General features: G+C 39.8%; 1 protein-coding gene across 2 annotated transcripts in view; it reads right to left on the bottom strand.

Moving 5' to 3' along the window:
* Positions 1-3,528: 3,528 nt before the first annotated feature.
* The window catches only part of LOC115210233 (MTRF1L release factor glutamine methyltransferase), a 69,190-nt gene continuing 45,046 nt past the window's right edge, over positions 3,529-27,672 (bottom strand). The window contains exons 5-11 of one of the 2 annotated variants that reach the window (XM_036501758.1): positions 26,557-26,679; positions 20,062-20,176; positions 15,544-15,646; positions 12,557-12,652; positions 9,406-9,519; positions 7,948-8,011; positions 3,529-3,538 (exon numbers count right to left, since the gene is read on the bottom strand). In XM_036501758.1, the coding sequence (XP_036357651.1) occupies positions 7,960-8,011; positions 9,406-9,519; positions 12,557-12,652; positions 15,544-15,646; positions 20,062-20,176; positions 26,557-26,679 (603 nt within the window). In that variant the 3' untranslated portion in view covers positions 3,529-3,538; positions 7,948-7,959. Of the gene's footprint in view, positions 3,539-7,931; positions 8,012-9,405; positions 9,520-12,556; positions 12,653-15,543; positions 15,647-20,061; positions 20,177-26,556; positions 26,680-27,672 lie in introns of those variants that run through there. The other variant, XM_029778707.2, reaches the window with a different exon arrangement.

Below are 27,672 nucleotides of genomic sequence, written 5' to 3'. Positions count from 1 at the left end.
GCACCAGGAAGTCATTAACTTGCAATGTATGGAGTAGATTTACAAATTTTGTCTTTAGTAATTTTTTACCTTTCGTTTTGGGATTTGGTTTGCAAGATTCTTTATATGAGTTAGACTATTGAAAAGGTTGCAAGACGCAACGAAAATTTTAGGAAAATAAAAATAGGCATGTTTGGCATCGTCTAGGTTTTTGAAGCATTTCTCATGCAGGAAGTTGTTGAGATGCTTGAAAAAGTGGTAGTCGGTAAGCGAGAGGTCTGGTGAGTAAGGCGAATGAGGCAGAGTTTTGTATCCCAATTCATTCAACTCCTGCAGGGTCAGTTGTGTGACATGCGGCCGAGCGTTGTCATGGAGAAGAATTGGTCCTTTTCTATTGACCAATGCTGGCTGTTGTTGTTGGAGTTTCCTATGCATTTCATCCATTTGCTGACAGTACTTCTCTGCCATAATGGTTTCACCTGGATACAATAGCTGTGATTGATGAGACTGGCCGCAAACCACCAAACAGTCACCATGACTTTCTTTTGGTGCAACTTTGGCTTTGGGAAGTGCTGTGGAGCTTCGTCGGCATCCAACCACTGAGCTGAGTGTTGTCAGTTGTCGTAGAGAATCCACTTTTCATCACAAGTCACAATCCAGTCAAGAAATGGGTCATTCTTGTTGTGTAAAAGAAGGGAAGACGACACTTCAAAACGGCGTTTATTTGGTTGTTGTTCAAGACGGCGTTTTTTGGTTGTCGTTCACGTGGCACCCATTTCTCAAGTATATTTGTTTTTCCAACTTCTTTCAAGTGGTTGGAAATTGTCGTATATGTTATGTCTAATTCAGAAGCAAGCTCTCGAACACGTGTGCATGGATTGGCTTCCACTAAGGCTCTTAGTTGATTGTTGTCAACATCTGATGGTCAACCACTATGCTTATCATCTTCAAGACTCTCGTCACCACTACAAAATTTCTTGGACCACCATTGTGCTGTACGTTCATTAGTGGTTGATATCGCGAGCTGTTTCAGCAGCTTTTCGGCCTAGCTTGAACTGGAATAAGAAAATTGTGCGAATTTGCTTTTTGTCAATGTTGTATTCAACATTCCGGAAAAAAATGGCCTAATTATTCAAAAAGAAAAAGAGCAACACGATTAGATAGAGCGAAAAACGGACTTTAAAATTATATATAAAGTAAAAGTAATTTATCGAAAATTAATTTGAAAATACATCATTTAAAACCAAAATTAAAAATTCCACAAGACTTCTTGACAACCTAATATCTTAATACAATCTTTATTATTTTCAAAATCCTTTTTAACACTGGTGGTGTATTTCAACATAAATATAGTAACAAAAGTGTTTATCAATTAATGTCCTTCTTCCAAAGCTCTGGTCTTGTGCTTACATTACAAACAATCATTGTAAAAGGCAGTGGATGGTAGAATTGGTAGAAGCTCAGACTAAATATCTTCCAATGTTGCTAACCTACAAAGTTCAAATTTTACTATGGTAATTCTTTCATCTTTCTAGGATCGGTATCGCAAATACAGTGGTGAATCTAATAAGCTGTACTTCACCCAAAATGTGTGATCTTCTGCCGATATTAGACAAGAAACAAGTTAATAGTCAGTGGAACATCTGATAGAATGACTTCTGGAATTTATTGTAGCTTTCTACACTCAGAGTCCAAATCCTGTGAAAGTCTTCCAGCCATCTAAAATTGACAAATAAAGTACCAATAAAGTACTAGCATCGATTCTTCTTCTTCTGCTTCTTTCTCTCTCTCTCAGAATCATCCACATTGTATTGTAGGAAGAGTCGTAAGAACAACTCAGTTTTCTCTTCTCCATAAATGAAGAAGGTATGTAAGGAGCGACCTCATCACAGAAGAAAACCGTTATTCTACTGGAACTGTCTAAGAAAAGAGTGATCTAGAACAGCATGGAATGAAAATAAAGAAGAAGCCTTTATAGAAATTATTATTATATTATTATTATTATTATTAGATGGGGATAAGATGACAGCAAGCTGGCAAAATCATTAACCTATTCGATAAAATGCTCAGCAGCATTACTTCTGACTTAACATTCTGAGTTCAAATGCTGCCAAGGTTAACTTTGTCTTTGATCCTTTTGGGGTTGATAAAACAGTACCAGTTGAGCTTTGGGGGTAAAGTAATCAACTATCCCCATTCCCCCAAATTCCAGGGTTCTGTGCCTATAATACACACACACACACACACACACACACAGAGTGGGTAGGCAGAATCATTAGTGCTTTGGATAAAATGTTTAGTGGCATTCCTTCTGGCTTTTTAAATTCAGCTGAGGTTGATTTTGCCTTTCATCTTTTTAAGGTCGATAAATCAAGCCCTGGGGGTGGGGTGGGGGCTTGTCGATATCATTTACTAACTCACTTCCATCAGAATTGCTAGCCATGTGCCAAAATTTGAAAGTGTTACTAGAGTTTGATGAAATGGCAGAATTCATGGAGTGACGGACCAGCTATTTTTTTTGTTTCCCCTTAATTCACAGTTTGTAGTCTAAATGTGATGCATGTGTGTGTGTGTGTGTGTTGCATGTGTGTGCAGGAGTGACTGTGTGGTAAGTAGCTTGCTTACCAACCACATGGTCCCAGGTTCAGTCCCACTGCGTGGCACCTTGGTGAAGTGTCTTCTGCTATAGCCTTGGGCCGACTAAAGCCTTGTGAGTGGATTTGGTAGACGGAAACTGAAAGAAGCCCATCGTACATATGCATATATATATATATATATATATATGTGTGTGTGTGTGTGTGTGTGTGTGTGTGTGTTTGTGTCTGTGTTTGTGTATGTGTGTGTGTTTGTGTGTGCATGTGTGCATGTGCTTGTGTGTGTACATGTGTGCACATGTATGTGCAAATGCTTGTGCATGTGTGTTTGTGTGTGCATGTGTGTTTGTGTGTGCATGTGTGTGTACATGTGTATGTGTGCAATGTTTTCAAATGTACAAAAAATCTCCATCTATAAATATAAAAATAAAGGGTAGTTTGAGAGTGCATAGCTACAAGGTATCTACAGCTCCTTTCATACACACATTGGAAGTTCCTGTTACTGCAAAGTAGACTCTTGACTGTAAAATGGAACACCAGCTACACACGTGCAATATATTACAGGGAAGATGCTCAGACAATAGACTTTGGCAAGATCTCCCTAAAGGTTTTCCATTATTTGTGACCAACTGGGTCAGGTTTAAATACCTAAAAATATAAAGAAAAATCAATATTGTTCAAGTGAACCATTTTTTTTTGTTTTGGTACTCTAATTGTTTGTTTACATCATCTTTTTCTTCTTCAGTTTCTAAGCTTTTTAACAAGTCTCATAATGAAAACATTTTTTCACCTATATAACACAACTTGACACTTATCTATAGCCAAAGATGGAAACTTTTAGAAAAAAAAAACCGGGCATTTGTTAATAAAGCTAACAAGTTCAGTGTTTTGCACTGTCTTAATTGGTCATAATACAGACAACAAATATGACTGCTTTAACCATTTTCTTTTACATTCTTCCATCTCTATCATATATTTGTAAACAGTTGTTAATTATAGATTTTCAACAGGCCAGTCACTGAGTTCATTGCATTTCCAATGGCAAAAATAACAAGGAGTGTTTGCTCACACACAATTTAAAAGCTTATACTTTGTTGACGAAAATGCCTCTTGTGATAATCCTTGGAAGTCTGTTCCAAATCCTGATAATCATGTGCAGAAGCCTCTCTCCAATATAAACAAGAAATATGACTGCTGTGGCAAGCTGGCAGAAATGTTAGCATACCGGGCGAAATGCATAGCCGTATTTCGTCTGCCGTTACGTCTGAGTTCAAATTCCGCCGAGGTCGACTTTGCCTTTCATCCTTTCAGGGTCGATAAATTAAGTACCAGTTACACACTGGGGTTGATGTAACCGACTTAATCAGTTTGTCTGTCCTTGTTCGTCCTCTCTGTGTTTAGCCCCTTGTGGGCAGTAAAGAAATAAGAAGCCTCTCTCCAAAATGTGAACTCTTGACATTTGGTGCTGAGAGGTTGTGTAAAGGCATGACTGTACTGACCCTAGTAAAACATCTTTCATACTACAGTTTTAGTATTGTTCTGAGCATTGACGAACTGTGACTAATTAGAATTTTGGGATCTGTTCAGTTTGGTGCACAGATTTTTTTAATTAATTTTTTTTAACCAAACAGTTTGAAACTTTATATACTGGTGGAATCTCATGTAGAACACAGTTTACTTTGAACATTTTTGACAAAATTTGGTATTTTAGAAGCTATTTCCTGTTAAAGTTGTCATATCTGGGTAATTTCAACCAATCAACGATATGTATTCAGTTGAAGAAAGCTACTGTTGTTTGCAATAGTAATCAAAGAGGAACTACATCCAGGTCATCTCTACTAAATGTCACCACTCTGTTCTATTCGTATTTGAGCAAAGATGATGCCACCTTCATCCTTTCCAGTCAACACCATGCATTCCTCACACTTTCCCTCCCTGCAAATGGTTCTTCACAATATTTCTTATAATGAAATATAACCAATTCAGAGAGAAAGAAAGAATTGCCTCTAGTTAATCATCATCATCATCATCGTTTAACGTCCGCTTTCCATGCTAGCATGGGTTGGACGGTTCAACTGGGGTCTGGGAAGCCTGAAGGCTGCACCAGACCAGTCAGATCTGGCAGTGTTTCTACAGCTGGATGCCCTTCCTAACGCCAACCACTCCGAGAGTGTAGTGGGTGATTTTATGTGCCACCGACACAGGTGCCAGACGAGGCTGGCGAACGGCCACTAGCCGGTCCATTAATAGTAGAAAACACTTTCCCAAAGTGTCACACAGTGGGGCTGAATCTAACACTATGGGGCTGGGAAGTAAACTTCTTAACACACAGCTATACAATCTCCAAAAATAAGATAGGATGCTGATAGCTGAAGCCTGATCAATCATTTTTCAACTGGAGCTAAACAATGACAGCATCAAATATTATAATTTAGGTAGAGAACAGATATTCCTTGTGATGAGACTATTCAAGTTAGATATCTAGAAGTATTGAAGGAGTAATAACGAGAGGAAAGGTTGTATGCTTCCTTCAGTGTTTGCAAGGCCAGTAGATTAGAAAAGTAAGTTTTACATCTATTAGCAACAGGAATTACAACCGTGTTTCGTGGTCTGCTACCACAAAAGCTCCTTTATAGGATCCAGTTAGCTCAAGACATCATCAGGAGGAACCACGTCCGGTTTCGGCCCCTACTCCTCTACCGTTTTGACGTGGCGGCCCCCCCCCACACTTTCGGAGGTGTCTTCAGCTCTGGTGTTGGGTGCATGTCTTCTTTCTTATGTTCCCTGGCCTCTTCGATGTATCGTCAGCGAGTGTCAGCCGGTGACTGACTGACTTGTCAAATTTTTCCCTTTAAATACCTGCTACTAGGCTCCAGTAGGCAGCCCAAGCAAGTTGTCACGTGACACTGTCTCACCTTAACTGACTAGTGAAGGCGCGTAGTCTTAGCCCGCGCATTCTCTAAACGATTGTCACCTGTCAGTCAGCGAAGCTGATTCAGTGTCAGCTTGTCTTACCTAGTGATGTAATTATTAATTATAACTCAAACCAGCCAACAGAGGAGCTACTACAAGTCAATCATTCTGCTAGAAATATTAGCCAAATTTTCCTTAAAACTACTTAAATCTTGGCATCTTTAAAAGAATGGACATACACGCTAATTAATCCTCGACATCATGCTATTGTTTCTACCTACAAATTAAATGTCAAGTGGGAATATCTGATTATAGATCGGCTAAATCAGAAGATAATCTGCAATAAACAAACAACAAAAACAAATTATAAACCAAATCAGTTATAACTCAAACTAAAAAGCATTTTGAAATATTTTATTGAAAAATACTAATAAATACAAGCAGTGAGCATGCATGCGTGTGTGTGTATGTGTGTAAATAGGTGCAGGCATGGCTGTGTGGCAAGAAGTTTGCTTCCCAACCACATGATACAGGTTCAGTCCCACTGTGTGGCACTTTGAGTAAATGTCTTCTCCTACAGCCCTGGGCTGACCAAGGGCATGTGATTGGATTTGGTAAGCAGGAACTAAAATAAGTTCATTGTATATATATACAGGTACATATTTCTGTGTGTGTGTCTTTCTATTTATGTCTGTTCCCACCACCACTTGACAGCTGGTATTGGTTTGTTTATGTTCCTGTAACTTGGTGGTTCAGCAGAAGAAACTAAAAGAATAAGTACCAGGCTTCAACAAAATAAGTACTGGGGTTGATTCGTTCAAAGCAGTGCCCCAGCATGGCTCCAATCCAATGACTGAAACAAGTAAAAGAAAAGAGATATATTTGAGAAATTCCAATAAACACAAATCTATACCATTTATGGAACTTTACCTTTTGACCGACAGATTTAAAAAATAATTTTTTTTAACTAAACACTTTCAAACTTTGTATACTTGTAGAATGTGTCACATAAAACATCTTTTACTCTTGGTGTTGTTGAAAAAATTCTGTATTTTGGAAGTTATTTTTTGTTAAGGTTGTCATATTTCAGTAATTTCAACCAATCAATGACGTATATTCAGCTGAAACGTGGATGATGCCAGCGCCACCTGACTGAGGTCCATGTCAGTGACATGTAAAAAGCACCAACAAACCATGGCCATTTGCCAGCCTCGTCTGGCCCCTGTGCCGGTGGCACATAGAAAGCACCCACTACACTCTTGGAGTGGTTGGCGTTAGGAAGGGCATCCAGCTGTAGAAACACTGCCAGATCAGACTGGAGCCTGGCGCAGCCTCCTGGCTTCCCAGACCCCGGCCAAACCATCCAACCCATCACAGCAAGGAAAATGGATGTATAACGATGATGATAATGATGTGTTTATCATAATTTCTCTGACATTAGCTCAGTACATCATAACCAGTAATATTACTAAATACAGCAGTCAAATCATTGAAACCCTTATACTGGAAGCAGACAGAGTGATGATTATCTACATGGAGGTCTAAACTCGACAGTAGCTGTCACACATCTAATGATACATACAAGACATACTTTATATATACTGTATTTTAAGGAACCCTTTTTTGTCAATAATTAGGTTTAAGAAGTATGGGAGTTTCTTATACATGGATAGTATTATAATCCCTTACAAAACCATTTTTCAAAAATTAAAAAACCCCAAAATTAGGGGTTCCTTATACACATTAAAATATGGGAAATGTTAAAAAAATAATGAGAAATACATGGAAGAGCTTTGTATTATCTAAAGTTATTTATAGTCATTATAACATTACATTACAACAGATGATGTAAGAAACTCTTGATAAAGGCCCATTTTCGCATCACACAACACTGATCATATATCATTTATAGCATGCTGCGGGTTGCGGATCCGTGGAATAAGCTGCCGGACGAGATGGTGAAGATGCTGACGACCGCTCGGTTCAAAGTCTCCCTTGACCACAAGTGGCTTGAACTCTTTACATGAACACCACCCTGTACATAACTCCATGTCCCCCTACATGGCCTTGCTTTTTGCTTTTTGAGCCAAAAATTAACTAACTAACTAACTATGTATTGTAGTATAATAGTTGAGGCCAAACCTTATATGTAAGCTATTGTGATGTAACACTGGACAAGGTACATAACTCTTTATACCTTAGCTCATCTCGAGTATTAAACAGGTTGTCCTTCTGCTTCAGGTAGAAAATCTATTTGAATATAAACCATTTCCTCAAAAAAAAAAATAATAATAATAAAATAATGAAGTTAAATGAAAATAGGCTATATTTGATTTAGTTGCAGAGTCTAACCTAGAGAACAAGCTGGAAGAAAACTGAATTTTTGATTTACTAATTCATATTCATCACTGATTATGCTTTAATGTCTTGCCAATTAAATAAAGGAAGTTTTGAAATAAACCTGTTGTTTTGCTTAAGCTGGTCCTGAATCATCTTCAGTCCTCATAAAATGGAAGAAACGGTCTCTGAAAGAAATCAAAAATAATTTACAAGAGAAATTTCATAACAGCTGTTGTAATAAGTTTAAGTGTCAAGGTAAAAAATTATCTGAAACTGTATCATAATTAAGGATCGGTTAAAATAAGTGGTCAGTAAATGATGGACAAAATCTTAAACAAATAAATTAGTAGCCATCTTTGTTACAGCCATTTCTTTCAATGACTCAGGCTCCTGAAAAGGCTCTACTTTCCTCTAAAATTTCATAAGAGATCAGACAAGAATCTAAAAAGATGAAGTCTGGGCTAGGAGTGGCTGTGTGGTAAGTAGCTTGCTTGCCAACCACATGGTTCCGGGTTCAGTCCCACTGCATGGCACCTTGGGCAAGTGTCTTCTACTATAGCCAAGGGCTGACCAAAGCATTGTGAGTGGATTTGGTAGACAGAAACTGAAAGAAGCCTGTCATGTGTGTGTGTGTCTGTGTTTGTCCCCACCAACATCGCTTGACACCCAATGCTGGTGTGTTTACGTCCCCCATAACTTAGCAGTTCAGCAAAAGAGACCAATAGAATAAGTACTAGGTTTACAAAGAATAAGTCCTGGGGTCGATTTGCTCGACTAAAGGCAGTGCTCTAGCATGGCCACAGTCAAATGACTAAAACAAGTAAAAGAGTAAAAGAGTATATTTCTGTTGAAATACACTACTTTTATATCAGTTAATTTTGAAAATAATGAAACATTTTGTAAAATAACTTTCTCATAATTAAGCTGGTGTTTGGAATGTAAATTAACATGAAATTTTAATGAAAAGTTTAAAATCAGATTTCTTTAAAACAAGAAATTTATATCACAGGACCAGAGATAGTCTCAGGCAGGCTGGTATCAAAAGAGTTAACCCTTAACCCCTTAGCATTTAATCCAGCCATATCCAGCCCAAATATTCTGACTGTTTTATATTTAAACTGCCTTTATATTTAAAATGAAAGGCGGCAAGCTGGCAGAAACGTTAGCATGCCGGGCGAAATGCGTAGCCGTATTTCGTCTGCCGTTACGTTCTGAGTTCAAATTCCGTCGAGGTCGACTTTGCCTTTCATCCTTTCGGGGTCAATAAATTAAGTACCAGTTACGCACTGGGATCGATGTAATCGACTTAATCCGTTTGTCTGTCCTTGTTTGTTCCCTCTGTGTTTAGCCCCTTGTGGGTAGTAAAGAAATATATATTTAAACTGCCTAGATCCAGCCTCTTGCACCTACCCTACAATGTCATTCTAAAAATATACAAATACACCAATGAAATCTTGAAGCTATAGGACAATATGTGATTAAGTCAGAAGAATGTGAATAAAAAAGCAATACATTTGACAAAGAAATCTGAATGCGATAGGGTTAAAATAACAATTAAGAAAATAGAAAAATTACTAACTTTCCAGAGGAGTCAGGAAGTATATTGACAGTCCGTAAGCAGAGCTTTGTCTCTGATACAACCCACTTATATAGCTCTGATATGTGGCTACAGTCAACCTCAAGCCAAATTGATCTGAAAATAAAAGATTTTTAATAACATTAACCCTTTTGTTACTGTATTTATTTTGAGATGCTCTGTGTTTCTTTCAATTACTTTAACTATAACAAAGAATTTAGTAAAATAACTTAGTTATCATTCAGCTAGTGTTAGGAACATAAATTGTGACTAAGGTTTGGCGGAAGATTTTAATTCAAAACTTCTGAAAACAAGACATTTGTACTACAGAGCCAGAGGCGGTTTTGGCCGGGTTGGTAACGAAAGGGTCAAACTAATACAACACTTGAAAGAATGCTCTAGCAATAATTGGTTAATCATGGTTGTCTTCTATACTCAACTGCATGAGGTACAAAATTGTACAGCTTTGTTTTCAATGATTATGTGTCCGATAAGTGGTGTAGACCAAGGTTTTTCCCCCTTTTTTCCTGATGTCTACTGCAAGACACATTTTACTGTCCCCTAACCAGTCATCACCTTGCATAAAACCACTTACTGCAATATTATTCTCCCCATCAGTTGAGGGGTCTTGTCTCACAAGTTACTTGGTCACCTCACTGGTGCTGGTGCCACATAAAGAATCACCCAGTACACCTTGTAAAGGGGTTGACATTAGGAAGGACATCTGGTCACAGAAATATGTCAAATATGTCAAAAAAATATGTCAAAGAAATACGTCAAATATGTCAAAGCAGATTGTAGAGCTTGGTGCAGTCTTCTGGCTTACCAGTTCCTGTCAAACCATCCAAATGATGCCAGTATGGAATGTAAATGTTAAATCATCATCATCATTGTTTAACGTCCGCTTTCCATGCTAGCATGGGTTGGATGATTTGACTGAGGACTGGCAAACCAGATGGCTGCACCAGGCTCCAATCTTGATCTGGCAGAGTTTCTACAGCTGGATGCTCTTCCTAATGCCAACCACTCCGAAAGTGTAGTGGGTGCTTTTACGTGCCGCCGGCACGAGGGCCAGTCAGGCGGTACTGGCAACAGCCACGAAAAAATCGTGTTTTTCTTTTTTTAAGCCCTCCAATGGACACCCAAGGGAGATAGAAGTAGGGCAGATAAAAAACAACATGGATAAGATCCACAGAAACTGGGGAACTGGGAGAGGACAACACCTGGGGACAACTGCAATCTATTGCCAAAGATCAAAACAGATGGCAATCTCTTGCTGGTGCCCTATGTTCCATATAGGGTCAAAGGAACTATTAATGAATGAATACAAAAAAAAAAAGCAAAACATTGCTTAACAGAATATTTATTAATATAAGGCAGCGAGCTGGCAGAGACGTTAGCACGCAGGGCAAAATACTTAGTAGTATTTCGTCTGCCGTTACGTTCTGAGTTCAAATTTCGCTGAGGTCGACTTTGCCTTTCATCCTTTTGGAGTTGATAAATTAAATACCAGTTACACACTGGGGTCGATGTAATCAACTTAATCTCCTTGTCTGTCCTTGTTTGTCCCCTCTATGTGGGCAATAAAGAAATAAGAATATTTATTAAATAGACATAGAAGAAGAGAAACAAGGATCTGTAGAACATGAGAATTCTCAAAATATCAATCTGCAACAGATTTCACAAACAAAAGATAAAATTCCAAAAACAATCACAAAAACTTTAACCTAACAGATGCATATATGGCTGCGTGCTTAAGAAGCCTGCTTTGCAACCATGTGGTTTTGGGTTCAGTCCACTGTGCACCACCTTGGACAAGTGTCATCGACTATAGCCTTAGGATAACCAATGCTTTGCAAGTGAATTTGGTAGATGGAAACTGTGTGGAAGCCCATCATGTTTCCATCTACCAAATTCACTCACAAAAGTACTGGTCAGTCTAAGACTATAGAAGATGTCACTTGCTCCAGCATGATCGCAATCCAATGATTGAAACAAGTAAAAGATAAAAGAAGAGAGATGATACTAACCCTACTATAGCCTTAGGATAACCAATGCTTTGCAAGTGATTTGGTAGATGGAAACTGTGTGGAAGCCCATCATGTTTCCATCTACCAAATTCACTCACAAAAGTACTGGTCAGTCTAAGACAATAGAAGATGTCACTTGCTCCAGCATGATCGCAATCCAATGACTGAAACAAGTAAAAGATAAAAGAAGAGAGATAATACTAACCAATGCTTTGCAAGTGAATTTGGTAGATGGAAACTGTGTGGAAGCCCATCATGTTTCCATCTACCAAATTCACTCACAAAAGTACTGGTCAGTCTAAGACAATAGAAGATGTCACTTGCTCCAGCATGATCGCAATCCTATGACTGAAACAAGTAAAAGATAAAAGAAGAGAGATGATACTAACCAATGCTTTGCAAGTGAATTTGGTAGATGGAAACTGTGTGGAAGCCCATCATGTTTCCATCTACCAAATTCACTCACAAAAGTACTGGTCAGTCTAAGACAATAGAAGATGTCACTTGCTCCAGCATGATCGCAATCCAATGACTGAAACAAGTAAAAGATAAAAGAAGAGAGATGATACTAACCAATGCTTGCAAGTGAATTTGGTAGATGGAAACTGTGTGGAAGCCCATCATGTTTCCATCTACCAAATTCACTCACAAAAGTACTGGTCAGTCTAAGACAATAGAAGATGTCACTTGCTCCAGCATGATCGCAATCCTATGACTGAAACAAGTAAAAGATAAAAGAAGAGAGATGATACTAACCAATGCTTTGCAAGTGAATTTGGTAGATGGAAACTGTGTGGAAGCCCATCATGTTTCCATCTACCAAATTCACTCACAAAAGTACTGGTCAGTCTAAGACAATAGAAGATGTCACTTGCTCCAGCATGATCGCAATCCAATGACTGAAACAAGTAAAAGATAAAAGAAGAGAGATAATACTAACCAATGCTTTGCAAGTGAATTTGGTAGATGGAAACTGTGTGGAAGCCCATCATGTTTCCATCTACCAAATTCACTCACAAAAGTATTGGTCAGTCTGAGACTATAGAAGATGTCACTTGCTCCAGCATGATCGCAATCCAATGACTGAAACAGGTAAAAGATAAAAGAAGAGAGATGATACTGACCCTGAAGGAGACACCAGATGGCATGCTGTCTTTAAAACAGCTTTAATGAGATCCAATCCATCCTTTCCTCCACGTAGAGCTCGTTGGTCTTCGTAACTGACAAAAGGAAATAATTGTGCAATTAGAAAGAAAAGAACATATCTGCACTCTTTGTAGAATTAATGATATCAAGGAGTCTTGTATGTTTATTTCTGCATTTCATGAACTTCATAATATCAACTGGCACTCGAGCCCCATGCTAGTAGGGTGTTAAGAGCACCATCTGAGCGTGATTGTTGCCAGAGCGGCTATCTGGCTTCCGTGCCAGTGGCATGTAAAAGACACCATTCAAGCGTGATCGTTACCAGCATCGCCTTACTGGCACCTGTGCCGGTGGCATGTGTAAAAGATTCGAGCGAGGTTGTTGCCAGTACCGCCTGAGCAAGGTTGTTGCCAGTGCTGGTGGCACGTAAAAGCACCCACTACACTCTCGGAGTGGTTGGCGTTTGGAAGGGCATCCAGCAGTAGAAACTCTCTCAGATCAGATTGGAGCATGGTGCAGCCATCTGGTTCGCCAGCCCTCAGTCAAATCGTCCAACCCATGCTAGCATGGAAAGCAGACGTTAAACGATGATGATGATGTATATATCTCTTACCTTTTACTTGTTTCAGACCTGCAAGACGACTTGTGTAGATGAATGGCCAACATTGACCACAGAACCCTAGAAGTACTTCATCATCATTTTAACATCCACTTTTCCATGCTTGCATAGGTTAGACAAAGTTTTATTGAAACTTTATTGCCATTATCTACATCTTGCAGCTCCTACTGATAACAATTTTTCTTTTTCTTTCCACTCCACTTTTCCCATACTAAACGTGATCAGCCATGCAGATCTCTCTGCGGGAAGCAGCTCTGTTCCCTTCCCTCATAATAATTTCCGTGTCTCATAGCACGAATTCACACACACCTGCCAACTCCAGGGTTTGTAGTCCTGCAAACTGCATGACAACCTCGTTAGTACAGGTGGCACAAAACAAAAAGCACCCAGTTCATGCTGTAAAGTGGTAGGCATTAGGAAGGGCATCCAAGCCACAAAAGCCATGCTAAAGCAGACATTGGAGCTTGATGCAGTCTTTGGACACATCAAACCCTATCAAATCATCCAACCCATATCAGCATGGAACAGGAGTGCTAAATGATGATGATAATGACTCTCTTCATCATATATTAATGTTGCTGGTGTCAATACTGATCTAGTAATACTTTGATCAAACATATTCCTACATGAAACTCCTTTGATCAAACATGTTGCAGACATGAAACTCCTACATGTTTCTTTGTTTCCTTTTTGCTTCTATTGTTGCCTATTTGTAGAAATAGTGTACCTAGGATTAAATTATCCAATGTATTTTTAATTTTAATTTTAATTTTTCTTATTTCTAAGCATATTTTTTTTCAGACAGTGAGAAGCGACTTGAGGTAGATTTTGACAACTATCCCCCCACCTTTCTCTCTCTCTCTCTCTCTCTCCTCTCTCTCTCTCTCTCTCTCATATGATTCAATACATTATCCCTATTATCTATTTCTCTAAATTTGCACCAGTCAGATCAAAGCACAGAGGAAAGTCTGGAGGATATCCTAATCACCTCTGATGTGCTGCTCAATCATCAGAACTGGATGTAGGGGCTAAAAACCAATCAAGCCATCTAAGTAGCTGGTTTCCTCTGATGTTTTCCTCAAGGTAGCTGATGCCAGTGAGAGAACAAAACACAATTCCTTCAATTGATTGTTATAAAGAGTAAAGACCCCCTTCGGACATGAATGACCATGGGATTGCACCTAGAAAGTTCCCTTCTAAGACATAAGTCTGGGAAAGGTTGTTTATAGAAAACCAGCAGTTACCCATGCATACCAACCTCCCTTCTCCATGCCAACAATGTTACCCAAAGGGAAAGCAAAGGCCAATACGGCTTGGCACCAGTGACATCACGACTCATTTCTACGGCTGAGTGAACTGGAGCAACGTGAAATAAAGCAGCTTGCCCAAGAACACAACACGCAACCCAGTCCAGAAATCGAACTCACTACTCCATGATTGTGAGCCTGACACTCTAACCACTGAGCCATGCACCCTCAAATTGTTATGTATTCTTTTACTCATTTCAGTCATTTGACTGTGGCCATGCTGGATCACCGCCTTTATTCGAGTAAATAGACCCCAGGACTTATTCTTTGGAAGCCTAGTACTTATTCTATCGGTCTCTTTTGCCGAACCACAAAGTTATGGGGATGTAAACACACCTGCATCAGTTGTCAAGCGATGTTGGGGGGACAGACACAGACATACATATATATATTTATATACACATACATATACACGACGGGCTTCTTTCAGTTTCCGTCTACCAAATCCACTCACAAGGCTTTGGTCGGCCCGAGGCTATAGTAGAAGACACTTGCCCAAGATGCCACACAGTGGGACTGAACCTGGAACCATGTGGTTCATAAGCAAGCTACTTACCACACAGCTAATTTATTCATATGTTCTTCTGCTTCTTCTATTTTGTCTGCCGGTAACATGAGGCAGTCTGGAAAGCCTTTTCAGATATTTCTCTGCTGTGAGGAAGAGGAAGGGTACAATCAAGGGATGAATGGAATCCAACTGTGACCACCCATGCCTAAGGACATTCTCTTCAGAGATTCTGTCTCGTACATCAATGATATGTGAGATAAACTCTCAGATCAACTAGAAAATCAACGCAGTTACTAGTGTAGAATTCTGTCCCACCACGTTGCTCCAGTTCACTCGGCTGGCAAAAATGAGTAACGCTGCGATGGACTGCCTTCCCGTCCAGCTGGGGAACACATACGCCATTTAAACCGGGAAACCAGGCCCATGAGCCTGGCTAGGCTTTAAAAGGGCGCAAAAAAAAAAAAAAATAATAATAATAATAATAATAATACAAAAACATTTAAGGAAGAAAATACTAATCAGTCAACTTACAATTTCACTTCTGGTAAAAGAGTTTTCATATCTTTATCGTTGATATAAGGTGGGTTACTGACAAGGAAGTCGAAGGGAGAGAACTCCTTCAATCTCTCTGCGCCTGCATAACAAAACAATGGGGAAATACAAGATTGGGAAAACTGGAACAAAACATTGCTTATTCTTGTATTCTTCTACTAGTTTGCATTGCACTGCGGCCATGCTGGAGCACAACCTTCAAACGTTTTTAGCCGGTCATATCTACCCGAATATTTATTTCTGTCCGGTATTAATTTGATCGATCTCTGTCTATAAAACTGCTAAATTACGTTTGGGTATAAGTGGAAGCAAATAATAATAATAATTTATTTCTTTATTGCCCACAGGGGGCTAAACACAGAGAGGACAAACAAGGACAGACAAACGGATTAAGTCGATTATATCTACCTCAGTGCGTAACTGGTACTTAATTTAATAATAATAATAATAATGGTTTCAAATTTTGCCACAAGGGCAGCAGTTTTGGGGGAGGGGATGAGTTGATTACATCGACCCCAGTGCTCACCTGGTACTTATTTTATCGACCCCAAAAGGATGAAAGGTAAAGTCAACCTTGGCAGAATTTTAACTCAGAACGTAATGACAGGCGAATTACTGCTAAGCATGTCGTCCAGCATGCAAACGATTCTGCCAGCTCACTGCCTTAGTAGTAATAATAATAATAATCCTTTCTTCTATAGGCACAAGGCCTGAAATTTGGGGAGAAGAGGCAGTCAATTACATTGACCCCAGTACTCAACTGGTACTTAATTTATCAACCCTGAAAAGATGAAAGGCAAAGTTGATTCAGCAGAATTTTAACTCAGAACGTAGTGACAGGCGAAATACTGCTACATATTTCGTCCGGTGCATAACGATTCTGCTTGCTCACTGTCGTAATAATAATAATAATAATAATAATAAACTTTTTGTATACAATGTTCCTGTGCAGTAAAACTTGTAAAAGTAAACAAGGAGACAGAAAACAATAGTAAGTCAAGTAACGAAAGTAAGCAACGAAAATTAAAAAGTTCATGCTCAGTAGGAGTGGCTGTGTGGTAAGTAGCTTGCTTACCAACCACATGGTTCTGGGTTAAGTCCCACTGCATGGCACCTTGGGCAAGTGTCTTTTCCTATAGCCTCGGTCCGACCAAAGCCTTGTGAGTGGATTTGGTAGGTGGAAACTGAAAGAAGCCCTCTAACCACCAAAGCTTTCCTCAATCCATCCATCCACACAAAATGAATTGAAACAAAGGCAGCGTATTTCAAGAGAAATTTGGTGACAAAAGGGTCAGTTGGTGAGAATCTAACAAAGGTGCGCGATGCTAAGACACTTTCAAAAATTGCCCAAAGAGCCGCACAGGGCGATCGAAACTAGGCCGATATGGTTTGCAAAAGTTGTGGGTTCTGTCCCTCCAAAAATTAGCAAAAAAGTCAGATAGAAATTGTGGAAAGCTTATCACATGTATGTATGTATGTGCGTGTGTGTGTGAGAGAGAGAGAGAGAGAGAGATGAGAGAGAGAGAGCATGAGAGAGAGAGAGAGAGAGAGATGAGAGAGAGAGAGAGAGCATGAGAGAGAGAGAGAGAGAGACATGAGAGAGCATGAGAGAGAGAGAGCATGAGAGAGTGAGAGCAAGAGAGAGCATGAGAGAGAGAGAGAGCATGAGAGAGAGAGAGAGCAAGAGAGAGAAAGCGTGTGTGTGTGTGTGTGTGTGTGTGTGTGCGCGCGCGCAAGTGAGACAGACAGGCATGCAGGCAGTCACAGAGTGTGTGGTCAAATCAACGCATCAAAAATATCTTGCGACAGTTATGTCTAAGTTGCCTCCCCTTATCGCCCCAGTTGCTTCCCCTAACAAGTAATGACTTCCGTCTTTTGGCGTGACTATAAATAAATATATAAATCTATATATATAAAACTCTAGTTGTGTGAGTGTCTGTCCCCTTCGATTTAGATTCCTAACTCCTCCCACATTTTGCGGTGCAGTTTAACCAAATTCGGGTATCTTATAGTCGTGATTCATATCGAGCCCGTCTGACTATTAGCGCGCGTCAACGATGAGTCTACGATTTTAAAAATAATTTAACATCATTTTTTATTCCATTTTAATGCATAAAATGCATCGTATGTCGATGGCGGCGGAGTTGGCGTCCACGCCCACAGCTGCACCTGTTTGCTTCTCCCCCTTCCCTCCCTCGTGAAGCTGTGGGGAAGGGAGTGTAAAGAAATCAACGTCGTAATGCGTTGTGAAGGAAACCAGCGTTCTTTTAGAACAACGACTTCATGGCTTGAAGACACCAAAACAAAAATGGCTAAGAAAGCCCGAATTTATAAGGGAAGTAACTCTCTAAAAATGCTTATATAGTTATTTCCCTTACAAACCCGAGCAACGCCAGGCGATACTGCTAGAATATATATAAATAAATAAATACGAGGCGATCTACTGAAGTAAATGTTAAAGTAAAACATTCGAAAACGGTACTGCAGCAGGCCACTAAATGAAACTAGAATAAGTATAGACAATTAAATATCGTTACTTCAGCCATTTTAACGTCCAAGTGTTTATGATTTTGATTATAAAACTTTCTTTCAACGCACCTAAATCTTTACCTATAAATGCCGCTCTTTCAGGACCAATCCTTCCCTATATTCTTGTTGTTCTTCAGCCTCAGATTATCCCTTATTGAGCAGAGTTATGATCAAAGGCAGTCCAGTTTTGACCATCTGGTTTTTTTTATATATTTATATATTTATATATATATATATATATATATATATATATATATATAGGCGCAGGAGTGGCTGTGTGGTAAGTAGCTTGCTTACCAACCACATGGTTCCAGGTTCATTTCCACTGCATGGCACCTTGGGCAAGTGTCTTCTACTATAGCCTCGGGCTGACCATAGCCTTGTGAGTGGATTTGGTAGACGGAAACTGAAGGAAGCCCATCGCGTGTATGTATGTATGTATATATGTGTGTGTGTGTGTGTGTGTGTGTGTGTGTGTGTGTGTGTGTGTGTGTGTGTGTGTGTGTGTGTGTGTGTGTGTGTGTGTGTGTGTGTGTGTGTGTGTGTGTGTGTGTGTGTGTGTTTGTCCCTCCAACATCGTTTGACAACCGATGCTGGTGTGTTTACGTCCCCATAACTTAGCGGTTCGGCAAAACAGACTGATAGAATAAGTACTAGGCTTACAAAGAATAAGTACTGGGGTCGATAGCTCAACTAAAGGCAGTGCTCCAGCATGGCCACAGTCAAATAACTGAAACAAGGTAGTTTATCACAGTCAATACAGTCTACATTATTTAATATGACCTTTCTTAGTTAAGACAATAAAACGTGATTAGAAGGATAATTGGATTGGATACTATTTTTAGCAAGTCAAACAACCCCCCTCAACCACCACTACATCCCAGAAAAGCTCCCTTTAGTAATGAAAGTTAGACACAGAAGTAAATGAATTAGAAATCCTGAATTTGAACCTGTTGTCTTTAGCTAAAAAAATAAAAAATATCAGAAATTCTAGTAGGATAAAATTTAAGACAGAGATGACATCCACTATCAGCTTTTGGTAAAGGTAGAACTGTATCAGTGACCAGGTTGCATGCAGATAGGTGTGACAAGTTTTGACACCAAATAATTGATAGTTTAAGTGAAGTTAACAGTGTCTGTGTGTGTTTTTGGATGGTTAACATGTGATTTTCTGTCTTCCATGCTGTAACTGTTTTAGCTTCTGTCAAAATAAAAAGAGAGGGAGGGGAGTAGAGGAGGGGAAGCAGAGGACAAGGAGGAGGGGAGAAGAGGAGGAAGAGGGGAGATGAGGACAAGGACGAAGGGAGATGAGAAATGGAAAAGAGGAAGAGATGAGGAGGAAGGAAAGGGGAGAGGGTAAGGAGGAGGGGAGATGATGAGGGGAGACGGTTAGGATGGGAGAAGAGGAGAGGAGAAAGAGAGAGGAAGAAGAGGGAATGGTGGAGACAGAGGCAGAAGCAGAGGAGGAGGGATAAGGGAAGGAGGAGGAAGAAGTAGAGAAGGAGGAAGAGGATAAAGAGGAAAAGGAAGAGGACAAAGAGGAGAAGGAAGAGGGCAAAGAGAAGGAAGAGGGCAAAGAGGAGGAGGAAGAGGATAAAGAGAAGGAAGAGGACAAAGAGAAGGAAGAGGGCAAAGAGGAGAAGGAAGAGGATAAAGAGAAGGAAGAGGACAAAGAGAAGGAAGAGGGCAAAGAGGAGAAGGAAGAGGACAAAGAGGAAGAAGAAAAGGACAAAGCAGAGGAGGACAAAGAGGACAAGGAAGAAGACAACGAAGCAGACAAGGAGGAAGAAGAGGATGAGGAGGATGACGATGACAAAGAAGAGGAGAACAGAAGAAGATTCAATCAATCAATCAATCAATCAATCAATCAATCAAAGTTACCACCACCACCACAACTACTACTACTGTCATTAGCATATTATTAGTCGCACTAGTAATAAGTAGTAAACTGAGAAACAAGATGTTTACCTTTGTTGATGTCATGCTCTATAATTTGGATTCGATCTGCAAGTTTGCATCGATGGGCATTTTCGTGGGTCAGATAGCGAGATTCTTTTGATATATCTGTAGCCACGCAATTCCACTGGAAACAGAATAAACAAAACCAGGCAAGTCCCACTGGTCGAGAAAGATTTTTTTTCATTATAAAGACATTGGCTTCATTGTTTTATTGCTCTACATCCACACATATCAAAGGTTAGCCCTGGCTCAGTCAGAATTCTTCTTTACAGCTTGATCAGTCTTCTTTCATTTTCTCGTTTTACTATCTATCTTTTATGATTGAAGTAAAAATGAGTTTTAAACCCTTGAGCATTCAGATTTTATTTTGTCAAACACAATGTTTATTTTACTCTTTCATTAGTTTTCCGTCATTTGACTACGGCCATGCTGCAGCACTGCCTTGAAGTGTTTTAGTCAAACAATTCGACCCCAGGACTTACTTTTAAGCCTAGTACTCATTCTATCAGTCTCTCTGCCGAACTGCTATGTTACAGGGATGTAAACACACCAACACCGGTTGTCAAGCAATGATAGTGGAACAAACAGATACAAAGACACTCACACACATATACATATACTATGGGCTTCTTTCCGTTTCTGTCTACCAAATCCACTCACAACACTCCTCCTTTTCGTCCCCTTTTTCCTCCATCATCTGCCAACCCACCCAGCCACTATTCTTGTGAAAGTTTTGGGGTAGAGTCTTCAGGTACCTCCTCTACAGGGTCCAATCAGAAGCAACCACCATTACACTTTTTCAGCTGGATTCTTAAATGTGACCAACTTAGACTATGGATATCATATCCAACCATCTCGTTTTTGATCTACCAGTTGGCTGAGTTTGAAGAATCTGTTTTGCGTTTCTTTCCCGCAACATTCTGATTGCATATCTATAGTAACAGAGCTGTGGCTCCTTAATACAGAGAGGCAGTGGCTTGACCTGGAGAGACATCCTGATCTCCAAGATACACACCCCGTCTAGTAACATTACTCCTGATATCCTTTGGGGGAACCACATTTTGGCCACTAGAAATAATAGTTAAATTAATGTTAACAGATAATCGGCACAGACATGGTCGTATGGTAAGAAGTTTGCTTCCCAACCACATGGTTCTGGGTTCAGTCCCACTGCATGGCACCTTAGGTGAATGTCTTCTACTATAGCCTCAAGCCTACTAAAGCCTTGCGAGTGGATTTGGTAGATGGAAATTGAAACAAGCTTGTTGTATATATATATACATGTGTGTGTGTGTGTGTGTGCGCGTGTCTTTGTGTCTGTGTTTGCCCCCCGCCCCCGCCCCATCACCACTTGACAACCAGTGCTGGTGTGTTTACATCCCAGTAACTTAGCAATTCAGCAAAAAGGGATGGATAGAATAAGTACCAGGCTTTAAAAAAGAAATAAGTATTGGGGTCAATTCATTTGACTAAAAACCCTTCAAGGTGGTGCTGTAGCATGGCCACAGTCAAATGACTGAAACAAGTAGAAGAATATAGCAACATCAGTGCCAAGCAGTGATTAGAAATAAACAACCTTTAGGTTAGTTAAAACATGTTTGCGACATATTTCGACTGCTAAAGGTAAATTCACTGCAGTTACCATGGAGAAATAATTCTTTCATATGGTAATAAAATGTGTAAAAACACTGTATTTGCCCAGGGCTTGCTCTATCAGATTCCTAGACAGCCATTCCTAGCTCTTTAGCCTTTCTCCATGGGAAATACCGAAGGAAAATAACCCTGGACAGATACAAATCTGTGGCTTTCCCTTAAAAAAAGAAAAACAGTCAACATCAGTGACTGAGTTGTGCTACTTAACCACCTGGTCAGGATACATATAGTATCATCATCATCATTGTTTGACCGTGGTCGAGACAATGGAATTTACTATGTTACGCCAGACTTCATGGTCCATCATAGCATTACGGAGGTCCTGCTGCTGGATGCCTGTATGCCTGAAGATTATATCAGAGTAGGAGAGTGTGCGCCCTCTGGTATTGCGAGCAGATGGCTTCCAGAGGAGAAGAGTAGAAATGACCTCGTTTTCAGCTCTACAACAATGTCCAGCAAACTGGACTCTTCTACCTTTCACAAGAGATGATACAGGTGGTAGTTTCCCATATATTTGTACTTTGGTTGGATGACGCTTCTACGAGACATATAGCAGTATCAGTGCCAAATAGAGATTATGAATAAACACAAACTTTAGGTAAGTTAAAATATGTTTGTGACATATTTTTTAACTGAAAATAATTATGTTGCAAGGAAAAAAATAATGCAGGTCAATGATGACTAATATTAGTTTTATTTCTCCCTGGAGTATAAAAGAAGACTAGACAGGTTTTAGGATTATTGTGACTTCCTCATGAAGCACAATCTTAAGTGTATTTGCCAAAGTAATGCTAAGAGAAAACTAATTAAATGTTCAAGATTGTACCTGTTGAGGCAAGTGAAATCAAAATCAATCAAAACCAAAATCAATTCGATGACTGGCATCCGTGCCAGCGGGGTGCAAAGAGCACCATACAAGTGCGATCATTGACAGAGCGACTAACTGGCTTCTGTGCCAGTGGCACATAAAAGGGCACTGTTCGAGTATGATCATTACCAGTGTCGCCTTACTGGCACTTGTGCATGTGTTAGTAGGGTGCAAATCCGAACATGATCGTTGCCAGAGCAGCCAACTGGCTTCCGTACCCGTGGCATGTAAAAGGCACCATTCGAGCGTGATCATTACCAACGTCGCTTCACTGGCACCTGTGCCGGTGGCACGTGTAAAAAAGATTCGAGCGAGGTCATTGCCAGTAACTGGCGCCCGTGCCGGTGGCACATAAAGAGCACCCACTACATTCTCAGAGTGGTTGGCGTTAGGAAGGGCATCCAGCTGTAGAAACTCTGCCAGATCAAGATTGGAGCCTGGGGCAGCCATCTGGTTCGCCAGCCCTCAGTCAAAATCGTCCAACCCATACTAGCATGGAAAGCGGATGTTAAACGATGATGATGATGATTGATGACTAATATTAGTTTTATTTCTCCCTGAAGTATAAAAGAAGACAAGACAGGTTTTAGGATTATTGTGACTTCCTCACAAAGCACAATCTTAAGTGTGTTTGCCAAAGTAATGATAAGAGATAACTAATTAATTGTTCGAGATTGTACACTGGTTAAGTAAATAACACCATTTACAGAATAAATAATTCCAAAATGTCAACCATCTGAAACACGTAAGTTAAATTAGTGCTAACATATTTAATAAAGAGAGCATTAGAAGACTCATCATCGTCATCATCATCATTGTTATAATGTCTACTTTTCCATGCTTGCATAGGTGAGACAGAATTCATTGAGCCACATTTGTTTTCCAAGCAAGACAATATTTTCTTTATGACACGTTTTGATAATAGGTTGAAAAATGAATTACAATGTTTGTATGATGGTCACATTCATTTAACAACTATGACACATCAAGACAAGGAGACACACACACACACACACACACACACACACACACACACACACACACACAACACACACACACACACACATACAATGGGCTTCTTTCAGATTCTATGTACCGAATTCACACAAAAGGCTTTAGTTAGCCTAGGACTATGAGTGGCTGTGTGATAAGTAGCTTGCTTATCAACCACATGGTTCTGGGTTCAGTTCCACTGCGTGGCACCTTGGGCAAGTGTCTTCTACTATAGCCTCGGGCTGACCAAAGCCTTGTGAGTGGATTTGGTAGACGGAAACTGAAAGAAGCCCGTCGTGTATGTGTATGTGTATATGTTTGTGTGTCTGTGCTTGTCCCCTCAACATCGCTTGACAACCAATGGTGGTGTGTTTACGTCCCCGTAACTTAGCGGTTCAGTAAAAAAGAAACTGATAGAATAAGTACTAGGCTTACAAAGAATAAGTCCTGGGGGCGATTTGCTCGACTAAAGGCGATGCTCCAGCATGGCCACAGTCAAATGACTGAAAGTAAAAGAGTAAAAGAGTAAAGACCCATTTCAATCACGAATGACCATGAGATTGCACCTAGAAAGTTACCCTCCTAGGCATTAGTCCAGGCAATGTTGTTAATGGAAGACCAGCAGTCGCCCATGCATACCAGCCTCCCCTCTCCATGCCACCAATATTATCCAAGGGAAAGGCAAAAGCTGATACAGCTTGGCACCAGTGATGTTGTAACTCATTTCTACAGCTGAGTGAACTGGAGCAACACAAAATAAAGTGTTTTGCTCAAGAACACAACACGCAGCCCAGTTCAGGAATCAAACTCACAACCTCATGATTGTGAGCCCAATGTTCTAAACCACTGAGCCATGTGCCCTCCTTTTAAGTATCTTTATATTACTATATGTGGAGGCACATGGCCTAGTGGTTAGAGCAGCAAACTCGCGGTTGAGGGATCGCGGGTTCGAATCTCAGATCATGTGATGTGTGTGTTTATGAGCAAAACACTTAAGCTCCACGCTGCTCCAGCAGAAGGTAATGTCGAACTTCTTATTTCTTTACTGCTCACAAGGAGCTACACACAGAGGGAACAAACAAGGACAGACAAATGGATTAAGTCGATCATATCGACCCCAGTGCATAACTGGTACATATTTAATCAACCCCGAAAGGATGAAAGGCAAAGTCGACCTCGGTGGAATTTGAACTCAGAATGTAGTGGACTTCTGCTTACTCTTTTGCCACAACTTTCCTCCTGCATCTAACAGCTCACCTGTGACGGACCGGCATCCCGTCCAGGTGGGGAACCTATATGTCAATGAAACTGGGAAACTGGCCCTTATGAGCCAGGCATGGCTCAAGAAGGAACAAACATACTACTATATAAATAACAGTAACTGTGGTTCTACCCTACCATAGCAAATAGCAGTAACAGTAGTACTATATTATTATAGTAGAAAACAGACTATAATACTATAGTAAATAACAGTAATAGTAGTGTTAAAATACTATAACAACTACAGCAACAGTCGTACTATATTATTATAGTAAGCAGTAGTAACACTATTACAATTGCATAGATACTACAGCTGTACTATATTAAACAGCAGTGACAGATAGACCAAGTGTCGATTTGATTCTGGGCCACATTGTTACACTTAGGCATTTAATCATTTTGGATTGCCTTATTTCCTTGTTGTTTAATCCCCCAAAGCAAACTTAATCAAACACATCCGAAAGATAGTGTTTCCCAGACTACACTAAACAATGTCTTCTTTCTTTTTATTTTAAGGATGCTTATTTTCTTTTTTCTTTTTTTTTTTTTTTTTTTTTTTGCAGGCCAATTGATCACATACAGTTTCTGCTGATATTTAGTGACCAACTGACAATAGTGCACCTACTGAAACTATGGTAGTCTGTATAAGGGATGGGGGGGGGGCAGAATAGAAGTTAATGTATGGTACAGTTGTTTCTTTTATCTATGTATGATAGGTTATGTTGATGACTACAGCAGGGACAGGATAAGATGGATTGACTCAAGGGGTTCACTGAAGAGGCATAACAACTAATACAGTTTTGGTGTGTGTGTGTGTGTGTGTGTGTGTGCGCGTGTGCGTGCGTGCATGCCCTTAATATAAATAAATATATTTAAAGGGAATTATAATTTTTCCCTTATGAGTTTTTTTCACGCTGACTACTTGATAAATTCTTATAAGGATTTTATCCTATTTTAAATTTTATATATATATATATATATATATATATATACATATATATATATATATACATATATATATATATACATATATATATACATATATATAGGCGCATGGCTGAAGGCGAAGGTGAAGGTGAAGGTGAAGGCGCATGGCTCAGTGGTTAGAGTGTCGAGCTTACGATCGTGAGGTTGTGAGCTCGAATCCCGGACCGGGCTGCGTGTTGTGTTCTTGAGCAAGACACTTTATTTCACGTTGCTCCAGTTCACTCAGCTGTAGAAATGAGTTGCGACGTCACAGGTGCCAAGCTGTATCGGCCCTTGCCTTTCCCTTGGATGACATCGGCAGCGTGGAGAGAGGAGGCCGGTATGCATGGGCGACTACTGGTCTTCCATAAAACAACCTTGCCCAGACTTGTGCCTCAGAGGGTAACTCTCTAGGTGCAAACCCATGGTCACTCATGACCGAAGGGGGTCTTTACCCTTACATATATATATGTGTGGGGAGTTCAAAATTCACAACAGCTGTTTCAGCAGCATTTAGATTATGTATTCTTAGATTACATCATTGCAAAAATTTGCCATCATCAGGTAAATTTTTAAACAAATGAAAAAATAAGGTAGAAAAAGAAGTTGACTTACCAATTACATAGTGGAAAGAGTGAAGTTTTTATAAGATTTTTAGATCTTTAGATTGAAAAATACTAACAGAATTAGATACACTTATATATATTATGTACATACTACACACCCACAGCCACCACCACCACCATCACAAGCTCCTTAGTTACCTGAGTGAGTTTATGCAGCAAGGCCAAACTCAGACTACCAGAACCACAACCAATTTCCAAAAATCTGCCTTTCGTTTCTTTTTTTTCTGCATCCAAGAAGCTCAAAATATGGCCAACAAGTTGCTGAAAGATGAAAGATGAGAAATAACTCAATTGTATGAATTAACCATTTTGATATAAATATAAAACTTAGATAAGTTTCGACGAAAGATTGGTCCAGGCCATGTCTAACTTAATACTCATTTTACTTGTTTCAGTCATTTGACTGCGGCCATGCTGGAGCACCGTCTTTAGTCGAGAAAATCGACCCCAGCACTTATTCTTTCTAAGCCTAGTATTTATTCTATCGGATCTCTTTTGCCGAACCGCTAAGTGACGGTGACATAAACACACCAGCATCGGTCGTCAAGCGATGTTGGGGGGACAAACACAGATACGTACACACACACATACTTATATATATATATACATATATATGACAGGCTTCTTTCAGTTTCTGTCTACCAAATCCACTCACAAGGCTTTGGTCGGCCCGAGGCTATAGTAGAAGACACTTGCCCAAGGTGCCACGCAGTGGGACTGAACCCGGAACCATGTGGTTCGTAAGCAAGCTACTTAGTACACAGCCACTCCTATGCCTACAGCACCACCTGATAGGATTATCTAAATCCTTTTTATGTCAAGTTTTGTGTTATTATGGTCCATTCAAGTTGTGAGTTCTTGTTGAGTGAGTTGTATCCGGGTATGGGTGGCTTACCTGGTATTCCTAGAAGAAATTTGTCCAGACTCTATTTAAAGGTGATGGGATCCTTTTCCTCTTTGATCAGTTTTGGGACAATGTTAAACAGGGCAGGGCCTGTTGAGGAAAAGAAATTGTATCACAGTGTACCTATATGTTGTGATCCTGAATTGGGCAGGGGACGTATGGCCCGTGGTCCCAGCCTTAGATGAGCCTTGAAGCTAATGTTCAGGTCGTTTGGGCAATGCTGGCAGTATATTCTGCACAACATGCAAATTAAAACCTTCCATAAACCTTTCATATTAATTTATGTTCCAAATAACAGCTTAATATTGACAAAGCTATTTTACTAATTTCTTCATTATTTTCAAAAATTA

This window comes from Octopus sinensis, linkage group LG4 (genome assembly GCF_006345805.1).
Source record: "Octopus sinensis linkage group LG4, ASM634580v1, whole genome shotgun sequence".
Taxonomy (NCBI): domain Eukaryota; kingdom Metazoa; phylum Mollusca; class Cephalopoda; order Octopoda; family Octopodidae; genus Octopus; species Octopus sinensis.
Note: the sequence above shows the minus strand (reverse complement) of the source record. Positions and strands in the feature narration are given on the sequence as shown.